This window comes from Vulpes vulpes, chromosome 1 (assembly GCF_048418805.1).
Source record: "Vulpes vulpes isolate BD-2025 chromosome 1, VulVul3, whole genome shotgun sequence".
NCBI classification, from domain to species: domain Eukaryota; kingdom Metazoa; phylum Chordata; class Mammalia; order Carnivora; family Canidae; genus Vulpes; species Vulpes vulpes.
In genome coordinates, this window is record NC_132780.1 from 172,303,254 (window position 1) to 172,316,422 (window position 13,169).

At 37.6% G+C, this 13,169-nt stretch overlaps 1 protein-coding gene across 13 annotated transcripts in view; it reads left to right on the forward strand.

Moving 5' to 3' along the window:
• Nucleotides 1-13,169, forward strand: part of DOP1A (DOP1 leucine zipper like protein A) — a 110,871-nt gene that overhangs the window by 92,354 nt on the left and 5,348 nt on the right. For 7 of the 13 annotated variants that reach the window (XM_072736176.1, XM_072736203.1, XM_072736164.1 and 4 more), the window contains 12 exons: nucleotides 1,269-1,335; nucleotides 1,672-1,816; nucleotides 1,988-2,067; nucleotides 3,097-3,206; nucleotides 3,464-3,613; nucleotides 3,751-3,812; nucleotides 5,790-5,942; nucleotides 7,034-7,170; nucleotides 8,035-8,090; nucleotides 9,147-9,311; nucleotides 11,951-12,080; nucleotides 13,014-13,073. In XM_072736176.1, the coding sequence (XP_072592277.1) occupies nucleotides 1,269-1,335; nucleotides 1,672-1,816; nucleotides 1,988-2,067; nucleotides 3,097-3,206; nucleotides 3,464-3,613; nucleotides 3,751-3,812; nucleotides 5,790-5,942; nucleotides 7,034-7,170; nucleotides 8,035-8,090; nucleotides 9,147-9,311; nucleotides 11,951-12,080; nucleotides 13,014-13,073 (1,315 nt within the window). The remainder of the gene's footprint in view (nucleotides 1-1,268; nucleotides 1,336-1,671; nucleotides 1,817-1,987; nucleotides 2,068-3,096; nucleotides 3,207-3,463; nucleotides 3,614-3,750; nucleotides 3,813-5,789; nucleotides 5,943-7,033; nucleotides 7,171-8,034; nucleotides 8,091-9,146; nucleotides 9,312-11,950; nucleotides 12,081-13,013; nucleotides 13,074-13,169) is intronic. The other 6 variants (XM_072736215.1, XM_072736211.1, XM_072736226.1 and 3 more) reach the window with 1 other exon arrangement.

Genomic DNA, 13,169 nt, shown 5'->3' on the forward strand with positions numbered 1-13,169 from the left:
CATTCCATTGATGCTCTAAAAATTCCTAATTATAAAATAGAAATTGATATGAAGGTTGCTTTTTAATATAACTTCACATGTTAGTTTAGAAATAATTATGCATATAATTTATCTTAATAAAAGATAAATATCGGGATGCCTGGGTGGCTCAGTGGTCAAGTGTCTGCCTTTGGCTCAGGGCACAATCCCGGATCGGGCTCTCTATGGAGAGCCTGCTTCTTCCCCTGCCTGTGTCTCTGACTCTCTCTCTGTGTCTCTCATGAATAAATAAATAAATCTTTAAAAAAATTTTTTAAAAAAATAAAGATCAGTAAATATTGAGTGGAACTTTAGCAAACAAGAGAAGTTGAATTCTTTTTCATTCATGAAGTATTTTTTTAAAAGACTTTATTTATATATTCATGAGAGAGAGAGAGAGAGGCAGAGACATAGGCAGAGGGAGAAGCAGGCTCTCTGCAGAGAGCCCCACATGGGACTCGATCCCAGGACTCTGGGATCACGCTCTGAGCCAAAGGCAGATGCTCAACTGCTGAGCCAGCCAGGTGTCCCGTATTAAATAGATTTAATCTATTTATATACACACAGGGTAAGAAACTTTTCTGTGTTGTAATTTAAGATTGCAGGGGTTTGGGGTTTTTGTTTGTTTGTTTTTTAATTTTTTATATATATAAAACAGAAACAAAAATATATAAATAATTAGTATACTCTCCACAAGTTATTACAGAGTGAACACATCAATTATATAATCAAGGCCAAATTAAGAAATAAAACACTATATGTCTTCTCAGGTCCCCTCCCAATTACTGTCCTTTCCCTTCTCCCCAAAGATAAGCATCATTCTGACTTCTAACACCACAGATAAATTTTGCTCTTTTTTTGAACTATTTGTAAATATTTTATTTTATGTCTGCTGCTTTCACACAACATATAAGATTCATCCATGTAATTTCACATAGCTATAATTTATTAAACTTATTGCTGTTTGGTGTTTTACTGTATGAATATGCTAGAATTTATTTCTTCCTTTGCTGGACTTTGAGATACCTTCCACTTTGGTGCTTTCACAAGTAATGTCATGAGCATCCTTGTATATGTGTTTTTGTGCATATGTTTATTCCTTTTAACAGACTCAAAGGATACTCTATATATTCATTAAACATATAAAATAGAAATTGAGGCCATGAAGCCACTTGGTCATTGTGAGAAATCAGATTGCATAATTTCCTTAACACTGATACCCTGTTTGTTTTTTTCTTTGGCCCTTTTAGGGTTCTGAATGAGTTTATTATGAAAAACCCTAGTTTGGAAAATAAAAAAGACCAAAGAGACCTTCAGGTAAGGCATTTTGAATTGAGGGCTGTTGCCAAAACTTTGTCTCTCTCAGTGCCCTCAACTCTAAAAAGATAAGGTCTGGGACGCCTGGGTGGCTCAATGATTGAGCATCTGCCTTTGGCTCAGGGCATGATCCCAGGTCCGGGGACCGAGTCCCCCCACATCAGGCTCCCTGCAAGGAGTCTGCTTCTCGCTCTGCCTATGTCTCTGCCTCTCTCTCTCTCTCTCTCTTTCATGAATCAATCAATCAATAAAATGGTCAAATAAGATCATCTATGAAGTTGGGCGCACACACATACATATGCACACATATACATAACTTTTTCCTTGTCTCTTTAGGATGTGACTCATAAAATAGTGGATGCAATTGGTGCCATTGCTGGTTCTTCTTTGGAACAGACAACATGGCTGCGACGAAACCTTGAAGTTAAGCCTTCTCCCAAAATAATGGTGGACGGAACCAATTTGGAATCTGATGTGGAAGGTATTGATCTCAAACATTGAGGTTTATATTCATAGGCACCTGTGTAGTATGAAATCATTACAACTAGCACTGCAAGCACTATAAGATCATCCCTTTTCTCCTGTTAGCAGATAGCTTTTGTCACTGGGAAAAGACCTAACTGTATCTTTACCTGTCTTTTCTCTTATTTAGATATGTTATCACCTGCAATGGAAACCTCAAACATAACTCCTTCTGTATATAGTGTCCATGCATTGACATTACTTTCTGAGGTAAATATCAAGTTTCTTCACATGAACTTCCAAGTAAACGATGTCACATTTCAATATTAGCAAGCAGTTCTTACAGAGGAGTTTTTAATTTGAAAAACCGTTGTGTGCTTCTAGAGATCACTGTATAGAATGAAGTGTTTTTTTTTTTTTTAAAGATTTTATTTATTTATTCATAGAGACCCAGAGAGAGAGAGAGGCAGAGACACAGGCAGAGGGAGAAGCAGGCTCCACCCAGAGAGCCTGATGCGGGACTCGATCCAGGGTCTCCAGGATCATGCCCTGGGCTGCAGGTTTCGCTGCACCACCGGGGCTGCCCTAGAATGAAGTTTTGACTTTGTAGTCAGACTGTAGTTTGTTAAATATGAGTGATAGCTTTAGATATTGCTTCCTTCCCCATGCACTATTTTTTAAAAGTATGATTTTTAAAAAGAAAAGTGCTTTTGTATCACAGTACGATCAGGAGGTTAGAGGTGGTATAATGATGCTTACCACTCTGAAATATCTTACAGCTGACCAATATTTTTAAATCTATCTTCTGACATGCTCTTTTTTATATCCTGTTATAGTCTTGTAGGTCGCTTTTGTTTCCCCTTTCAGATGTGGATACCAAGTCTCACAAAGATTAGAATGATATGACTAAGGCCAAATAGCTATTAATTGATAGAGTTGGGACTTAAATTTGGTTAGTTTATTTCAAGCCCTCTTTTAACAAAGTCAGAGAAATAGAATACTAGGTGTCTAGTCTTTAATCCACCATTTACTCACTGTCACATTAGAAGGTTCTTGATCTCTTTTTTCTATACTTCCTTGTCTCAGTTGGAAATAGTAAAATTTGCTCTACTTCTGTCCTATATTTATAGCGGGCAAAAACCCAAATAGTGGCAAAAACCATTCATGTAAAAATGGCTTAGTGAGATCTGACTTTAGCTTTTTCTAATTTTAAGGTATTCGAGGCATTCTTATAGACTGAAACTCCAAATGCTGTCAGTTTTAGCTGCTAGATTATACTTCATTTCTTATGTTTTTTAGGTGTTGGCTCATCTTTTGGATATGGTTTTCTATAGTGATGAAAAGGAACGGGTTATTCCTTTACTTGTAAATATTATGCATTATGTTGTGCCCTACCTCCGAAATCACAGGTATTGTTACTAACGGTTATTTCTTAATTCAAAACCTATTAGAAACACATTGTGTTCCTTTATTTCCATTTTTGGAATTACCACAAAGTGACATTATTTTTGCCTGGAATTGTAATGATTAAAAAAAAAATTATTTCTGTTATGGTGCCTTCTGTGTCCTGTCATTGTTCTAGGTGACTGTGATCACTCATGAATCACATGATGATTCAAGTCACAGCATACAGGTTAAAGTGGTTCTGGTTCTCCTTCCCTCCTAGTGCACATAATGCCCCTAGTTACCGAGCCTGTGTCCAGCTGCTGAGCAGTCTTAGTGGCTATCAGTACACACGGAGAGCCTGGAAAAAAGAAGCCTTTGACCTTTTTATGGATCCCAGTTTCTTTCAGATGGATGCTTCTTGTGTTAATCAGTAAGTCGTCATCCTTTATTCAGTGCAATAATGCATCTTGCTGAAATTATCAACTATCCTGCCAAGTAGAACACTTTTTTTTTAGTGGTAACAACAACAAGATCTTAGTTACATATCATAATCCTTGTTTCTTTCAGTTGGAGAGCAATTATGGACAATCTGATGACACATGATAAAACAACATTTAGAGATTTGATGAGTGAGTATTCATAAACAGTGTGTTTCTTGATCTTGACCCATTCTTACTGTTTACCTTGTTTTTCTCCAGAAACTACTGAATTAGCTCTTTGTCAAGTTATAGTTAAAATCCTATAGGGATGGAATTACTAAAATTTAGAAAGGACCAGACATCTGGGTGGCTCAGTTAAGTGTCTGCCTTCAGCTCAGGTCATAATCTCAGGGTCCTGGGATGGGGCCCCCAAATCTGGCTCCCTGCTCAGCAAGGAGTCTCCTTCTCCTTCTCACTCTGCCCCCACTCCCACCTCCAACTTGTGCTGGCTTGCTCACGTGCTCTCTCTCTCTCTCAAATAAAATCTTTTTAAAAAAAGTTAAAGAGGACAACATGGTGATAAATGAATAGAACTATTTGTTTTTGGTTTTTTAAAGATTTTATTTTATTTATTCATGAGAAACACACAGAGAGAGGCAGAGACACAGGCAGAGGGAGAAGCAGGCTCCATGCAGGGAGCCCGACATGGGACTCCATCCCAGATCTCCAGGATCACACCCTGGGCTGAAGGCAGCGCTAAACCGCTGAGCCACCCAGGCTGCCCTATTTGGTTGTTTCTAATTTGTTTTCAAATTGTTTTCCCAGCACACAGCATATAACCTGGCACATAGGAAGCACTCAATAACTAATTACTAAATGGATGAAAGACTGATAGATGGTGAGGCAGGGAAAAGCCGGCAGTTGGATTCAGCCTATCAGACAAGTCACTCTCAATCCAAGGGCTCTGTTTATCTCCTCTGAAGGAAGAAAGAAAGACCAAGAGGATCAGAATCATGCTCCACCCCCCTTCTACTCCATTTTGATTGGCTTTATATTAGGGTTCTTGTATTTCATCTGAAAAAACGGTTTTCTTGTTGTCATTTTATTTATTTATTTATTTATTTATTTATTTATTTATTTATTATTTTATTATTTTATTTATTTATTCATGAGAGACAGAGAGAGAGAGGCAGAGACACAGGCAGAGGCAGAAGCAGGCTCCACGCAGGGAGCCAGATGTGGGACTCCATCCCGGGTCTCCAGGATCACACCCTGGGCTGAGGGTGGCGCTAAACCACTGAGCCACCCGGCTGCTGCCGGTTGTTGTCGTTTTGATTTTAGTTATTTACTGTAAGTAAATAACTACACTTAGCATGGGGCTCGAACTCACCATCCTGGGATCAGGAGCCACATGCTCTTCCACCTGAGCCAGCCAAGTGCCCTGGTTTTCTTTTAAAGTTACTAAACTAACGACCTTAAATATTAAAGCTGGATTACTGATGGTTTTGTCTAAGTTCTTTAACACAAGCTGTAGTTTCCTATCTGGGAAAGGGGCAACATAGTTTCTCTCCTCTCACCATCACAGGATGGTTTTAAGATTCAGATTCATCTGTTCAAACAATATTTATTAAAAGACAGAAATGGGCCAGGCTGTTATTGCTAACCTTAATTAAATAAATGAATTTATTTCAGGGAGTCAGTAGTTGTGAAGGAGGTAGGGTGATAGGATAGTTTTGAAGTAATACCTAAAGAGCTCACAAGTGAGATGAAACTATAGAAGCCAACTCTGGGAAGGCCCGGGGACGAATTATTCCTTGCACAGGGAACAAAAATTACAAAACCCGGGCCAGATAACTTTTTAAAGCAGTGAGGCATTCGGCAGATGGCCTGAAATGTTAGAGGGTTTTATAAAATGGTATTGTTGGTGTTCAGAATTCTCTAAATTTTCATCTTTGTCCACATTCACAATTGCTACCCCCGGTCTTCCGCCTTATATGTGCTGGGTGTCTTTGGCAGCCCTTCTGCCCCAGAGAGGAGCCTCAAATCCTCCACCCTAAGCTCCTCCTACTCTTGAAAGTCACAGGGTGTCGAGCCATTTTTAAAAACAAATAACAGAATTTTTTTTTTTTTTTCAAATGATTGGATGGGTATGTGACAACCTCTCTCACTTGCACTTTTTTTTTTCAGCTCGTGTAGCTGTGGCTCAGAGCAGTTCCCTTAATCTTTTTGCAAACCGGGATGTGGAGCTAGAGCAGAGAGCCATGCTTCTCAAAAGATTGGCATTTGCTATTTTTAGCAGTGAAATTGACCAGTACCAGAAATATCTTCCAGATATACAAGGTAAATAGTGAAAACCTATTTTCTCTGTCTTCCAAATTAAGTTTTTTTATTCCTTAGGAAATACTTCACCTAAACTGTAAGTTGGGGTGAAATATATACCAAGTGTAGGTGGTGGAGAATGTTGTAGAAATAGAAATTAGTTCTACTAAATCAACAAAAGTTATCATCCGCAGCATGTAAAAAATCAAGCACTCAATTTGTAGGACTTGCCTAAGTGTGGTCTCTATTTTATTTTTTGGTTCAAAATTGCTAAGAATTCGTTTAAAGACGAGGCATAAGACTATTTTGCTGCAGGTAGGCATGTTAGTGGGTTGGGGTTTTTTGTTGTTTTATTGTGGATAAGGGGTTACATATTTTTAAGGAGAACTAAAATATAGTCAGAGCCAAGAAATTTTGGCCAGAAATAACATTTGGAGATCGGTAGTTTGGGCAGGGGATTATATAAGGTTTTTGATAACCTTTACCAAATAGGTTTCATGGCCTTCTATGTCACCCTGTGCCACTAAATATCTCAACAGTGGGGATGGACTTGCCCTGAGGCAGAACTGTTCCATACCTGAGTCAGTGTACTTAGGCAGCCACCAGCTTCATCAGCCAACGTGGGCACTATGCAGGGAAGGACAGTTAGGACAATTGTCCTCTCTTTCGGGAGATCATTTCTCTCAGAAGATAAGTGGCTCCATCTTTCCTAACCCTTTATACCAAATGTCAGATATGCAACATGGATAGTTTGTCCTGTGATTTTTTTTAAGTTGACCAAATTAGTGCTACTCAAAAGTGTGATCTGTGGATCAGTACCAGTCTGTTATCCCTTTCATGATAAGTTCGGAAATTTATAGTAAACATTTTAAATTTTTTTAGCACTTTGACAGAATCTGTTGAATCTGATTATAAAATATTTTTATTTTAGATCTTCCTTTATTTTCCTAGTAATTTTTATATTTTATGAAAGTAACAATCAGCAGCAGATTGGATGTTTTTTAATTGCTCCTTCACCAGTTTGAGAAGTAGTAGGCTAGGTTACGTGGAAAAATTGACATGAAAATGATTTTAATTATTAAGCTACTGAAAATATACTGCCTTTCTTTCAGAGAGATTGGTTGAGAGTCTCCGTTTGCCCCAGGTGCCAACTCTTCACTCTCAAGTGTTCCTGTTTTTCAGAGTGTTACTTTTAAGAATGTCTCCACAACATCTTACCTCACTCTGGCCTACCATGATTACTGAACTTGTGAGTTAATTTTAATCATCAGGTTATAAATCTAAATTATAAAACAGCGTGATTAGCATCAGCATGCTTACTATATAAAAACAAATTGTGGAAAAGAACTGAACTCTAGTTAAGCTTGTTATAACTGACAATTTTTAAAGTTGAAAATGGTAAAACAAGTTTGATTCCATCTCCATACAGCTGAAACTTCCTTGAAAATCGTTACTTCATCTGATCTGGTTTCATTTATTCTCTCCTACGCCACATTTTTAAGTTTGTCGTGGCTGCGAGGCCTGGTGGCAGTCCGTAGCACTACCTTTGGAGTGCTTAGAGATGGTTTACCTGGGTTTAAATGGACTGCCATAAGGCTCGTGCTCACTCTTGAAGGGTGGCACTTACCCTAGCTAAGCTTCCTCCACAGAGACTTTCATTAGATTTTGTAATCTCCTAAACAGTAAACATCCCTGAGTCCCACCACACCAGTCCTCCTCCCTGGATCATACCGTCATCCTCATCTGAATGATTTGGGGAGCTGGGGGAAAGAACATGAGTAAAGAAAGGGAAGTGTATTTGTAACTCTGAAAACCCAAGCATTTATAATCTCACAGACTTTGGCTTGAGGTTTTTTATTTATTTATTTTTAAGTAACTAACAGTGTTCCAGCATCACCAAACAAAAGCCTGGCTTCATCCCAGTTTGGTCAAGTTACTAAGAATGTTCTGTGCTAAATTTGCAGTTTAACTTTCAGAAACTAGGTAGGATTTAATTAGATTGAATCCTAAAATTTATTTTTGAAATAATGAAAACATAGCCTGAAGAGAACTTGAAATAAACATTAAATATCCAGCTTAAATAAACATTTAACATGAATTTCACGGTCTTTAGGTACAGGTATTTTTACTGATGGAGCAGGAACTCACTGCTGATGAAGATATTTCACGGTAATATGTACTACATTTCCATATTTTCTCGTCAGTGTTCAGAATCCTAAGTCATCCAGAATGTTCCAATTAGGAGAGTACAGATACTGTTTTATTTGAATATGTTTGTCTGTTATAACCTAATCAGTCATATTTGGATATTATATAGATCATTAATTTCTTAACCATTTCAGTCTAAACTATCAGCATTCATAGCCTTTGTCTTCTTAACAAATGAAGTTTAAAGCAGTATTATTTCAGCTACATGAGCTGTGCTGGTTTTGGTAGGTCAGATCATGTCCCTGAAACATGCAGCAAAACCTATCATGGCAGGTAACCAATACCTAAGGTATCCATATGTCCAGATTTTCCAGCATGATCTCCATGTACTACAGTTTTGTTCTTTTTAGTATAGGCAGTATACTAATACGATTAAGTATAATTTTTTATTTATGTAGAAATTTTGTACAAATAAAGCTTGTAAATTAAAATGTACCTTAAAACCATATGTTTTGAATATATTTTATTCTTCAGTGCTAGGTTTAAAAAAAAAAAGTCATTCCCGTGCCCTAACAACTTTTTTTTTTTTTTAATAGAAAGACCCCTCCCCCAATCTTTGCAGAGACATCCAGTAGTAGGGAGATCTCTTGGTTTTATAGATTGTATTTTTATATTTCTTGAGTGTAACATAAGTTATCCTGTACTATTGTTACATTCTCAACATAAGTGAACTTTTTAGGGACACCTGGGCAGCTTAGTTCGTTAAACCTCCAACTCTTGATTTCAGCTCAGGTTCTGATCTCAGGATCATGAGATCGAGCCCCACATTGGGCTCTGTGCTGGGCATGGAGCCTGCTTGAGATCCCTTTTCCTTCGCCTCTGCCTCTCCTCCACTCTTTCTCATCACCCCTTAAAAAAAAAAAGTGAACTTTTTATTTGAAAACAGCAGAATGTAGTCATGACCTTCCTCAGCAGTTACTGGTACACCTACCAGAATGAAAACTATTAGCTGGCACTTTGGGAATTACCTGTTAGGAAATGGGAATAGCTGCTGACAGCACTATCTCCTGCTTACAGGACTTCAGGCCCCTCTGTGGCTGGTCTGGAGACGACCTACACAGGAGGTAATGGCTTTTCTACTTCATATAACAGCCAGCGGTGGTTAAACCTCTATCTATCTGCTTGCAAATTTTTGGATTTGGCTCTGGCATTGCCCTCCGAAAATCTTCCTCAGTTTCAGATGTAAGTAAAAGCAAGGATATTAAAGGGATATTTTTGGAAATGCATCTGCTTTGATAACTGACATCTAGGACTAATTTAAAAGAAATAATCTTTTTTTTTTTTCTAAAATGGGGGGGCGGGCAACACAGTTACTGGTACTGAATGGTTGCTATAGATAAATTAACAGAGCATTTAAAAACTGCCTGCCATATGTGAGGCAGTGGGATACAGGAGTCACCAACTTCCAGTCCAGTGTAGGGGACATACAGTTGAACACACGCTGGGTGTTCTGAAAGCTGACATGCAGGAGGCTTTTGAGGTCATGCAGCAGAGACCCCTTCCTTGCTTTAGGTCTGTGTGCAGATCTATACTGACATGGTGAAGAGTGAGGGGGTGGTGGAGGCACACGGGGAGTCTGGGGGGTTGAAATGGACCTGGTTTGTTTGAAATGCTGAGGAATCAGTATTGCAGGAGCAGAATGTTGTGGGAAGAGGCTGGAAAGAGGCTGAATGCTGTAAAGCCTTGAAAGCTATATTAGAGCATTTGAACCTTAAGGACGACAATTCATAATAAGGAATGAAGTGATGTTACCAGGCTTGCATTTTAGAAATTTTATTTCAGCTGCATAGTTTAGACAGAGGACTGGAGATGGGCAAGCCTGTAATCAAGAGGCTTTTCAGAGGATAGTGAACTGAACTAGAGAGATGATAGCAAAGGGGAAAGGGAGAAACTAATAGAAGTAAATTCTCATATTTAATTATGGTTTCCATTTTAATTTTTAAATAGGCAAGCTATATGATTGTTTTATCAAATACAGCTAACTTGAGAATTTATCCATATGATCAAATATGTATTTATATATAATGTATTTTATTATTCTTCTGGAATGGAGTATCCATAGGATGAAGAGTAAGATACCAAAATCTGCTTTCTATACTGGACATACTCTCTAAAAATTGCTGTTTCACAAGCTTACTTTTTATTAAATTAAATAGTAAGAACTAGAATATCTGAAAACTATTATACATCTATTTCTTAACAAATATGAGGAGTCTGTTTAAACTGATGTTACTCCTGAAGAAATTCAGAAAGGGATCCTAAGCAGAATTGTAGGAAAGTGGCCAGAATTAATTAGGATGCTTATTATCATAAAAGTGATGGAAACTATAGGTTTTGATGCTCTAGGAAGAACACTGAAGTAGTATGCTCATGGTATTGGCTTTTTGGCTTCCATGATCAGAACCAAAATGAGTTCATCTGGTTTACTTGTCAGGAGAATGTTACTAGAAAAGGGATGAAGTAGGCTGTAATACTGAAAATAATAATAATAATAGTTTTTTAAACTGCTTTTAAAAATCTATTAAGTAGTAGAAGAGTGACATGAGAATTTAATCTTGAAAGAGTAATATCTTTCTAAACATGAAATATTTTCCAAAAGTTAAAGAGAGAACCACAAAAGATTTTAGTCTCTGTAAGACTAAAAAATACCATGAAGTGGAAAAGGCAGCAATGAGTTGTGTGGTGACAAAAGTCTAACTTGCCTAGTATGTAAAAAATCAGCCCAATACAAAAATGAGCCGACAGATTTAATAAATAGTTCATAGAAAAGGAATGGCCTATAAACATTAGAAAAGTCATACTTATCAGAGAAATTCCAGTTATAAATAACCATCATAATGGTTAACATCTAAAAGTATATTCTTTTTAACCTTAACAGATTATTATTCTAGTTGCAAGCATACAGTGGTATCATCCAGTTGTTCTCCAAAGGAGGTGATGTTTACCAAAATTCAAAATACATTTTCTTTGAGCCAGTAATTCTGCTATTTCTAAGGACTTCTATATCACTATACTGTCAGATGTGTACAAAAGTCAGTATTATGTAAGGGTGGCCATTGTGGCACTATTTGTAATACCAAGAAATGGGACATCTAGGAGACTGGTTAAATCAGTTCATTCCAACACTGTAGTACCAAGTAGTTGTTAAAAGACAATAGGAGGTTTTATATATTATCTCCAGGATATCTATCTAGTTAGAATAAGCAGCAGTCATGCTTTTTTAAAGTTTATTAAAAAGGAGGAGGTTGGTTGTATGCATATATGCTCTATTATGCATGTACTCTGTATGGACACACAAGGGACTGGTGATACTGACGGATCCTGTGGTGGGAGGGAGACAGACTACTTTTCCTTAGTATGTCCTTTGATACGGTTTGAATTTTTCCCATAGATATTAATTTTACTTATTAAAGACAAAAATATTAGGGAGGTATGAAAGAAGTTCTATTTATTTTTTTCTTTTCCCCCTACTGTGTGTGTATGGGATCATCTGGCCAAGTATATGGTAGAGATTTTGCCCATTAACAGATGAGGATGGAATCATTTAAATTACTTGCTTTGTGCTCACAAAAAACAAAAAAACAAAAAAAAACCCACTTTATTTACTATTTACAACCCTATGAGGTAGTTAATAGTATTTTTCTTTAATGGTGAAGACAAGGATCAGGTTAAGAATCCTGTCCTAGGTGACAGGGCTGCAAGCAGCACAGCTGCCATTTGAATTTAAGTGGTGGGGTCGTGATCTTTTTCACTATACCTCTGTGGCCTTATCTTGCATGGTACATCTTGTCTTACCAGTATCAATATTCTTCTGTACAAAGGTACCGGTGGGCCTTTATTCCAGAAGCCTCAGATGACTCCGGTTTGGAAGTCAGAAGGCAGGGCATACATCAACGAGAGTTTAAACCTTATGTAGTTCGACTAGCAAAACTTCTTCGGAAAAGGGCAAAGGTATTGCATTCTTCTTTTTTCTTTTTAAATGTAAGAAGATAAAATTTGTAAAGTGTGTTTATATGTCTTATGTACTTTATATTTTTCAGTGTGCATCAGGCTAGAGATCCTTGCCCCAGAAAATAATAATGAATTTGGCATGCTCCTCAGTGAGCCTTTGTTCCAAATCTTTTGTCTTTTTTTTTTTTTTTTTTTGCATTAAAATTTTTTCAGGGGCATCTAGCTCACTCACTTGGTGGAGCATCTGACCCTTGATCTTGGGGTCATGAGTTTGAGCCCCATGTTGGGTGTAGACATTACGTACAAAAATAAATAGAACACAAACTTTTCAAAATTTTTTAATTTCTTCAAAAATGTAGAGTTTGGGGATGATGTGGGTTTGCAGTGTGTGCTTTGAGTGCTCAGAAATTTTCCAGTCTTCTGGGGTCCCCTAATCAGGCAACAGCCCCTAAACTGAACCACATTCCACAAACTAGAACAATGAGATGGGAGGACAGTCACTTAAGAGGATGTTCTGCTTGAAGGATCTGAGGAACTTGATTTTAAATCAAGTTGTTTCTTTGGGAACTAAGTAAAAGGGCAGAGATGAAGATAAAAGTTGGATCCAGAGTTTGTAGAATAGACCTTGGGTACCTCTCACTTTGATATCAGAGTTCAAAAAAATCATCATGATGACAAATCCAGAAGCCGTGTGATTGTGTATGACCTCAGGCACATGCACTTTGTCATCCCTGCATCTCTTTACTATTGACAGTTTTTATAAGACTCCTCTTGTATCTGAGGGATAAAGACAGCTTTTTGCCTAAAACATGTCCCCCAGCATAAGAAAAGTTTTGATTAGAAAGCATTTTCTGCACGTTAAACAAGGTCTTCATGGCCAAGCATACTTTTCATTGGAACAAAGGCTATGAGTTCTCCTCTTTCCTTCCACAGGACAAGGAGGAGGACTTTAAGACAGTGATTTTGGAGGGATTGGAGATGGCCAAGCATCAGGTGAGGGTGGCTTTTTGATGCTTGTGATATGGTGGCTAAAGTTGCCACATCTGGACCAAATATTGAGACACAAACCCAGGTCTGGGTTTCAACAAG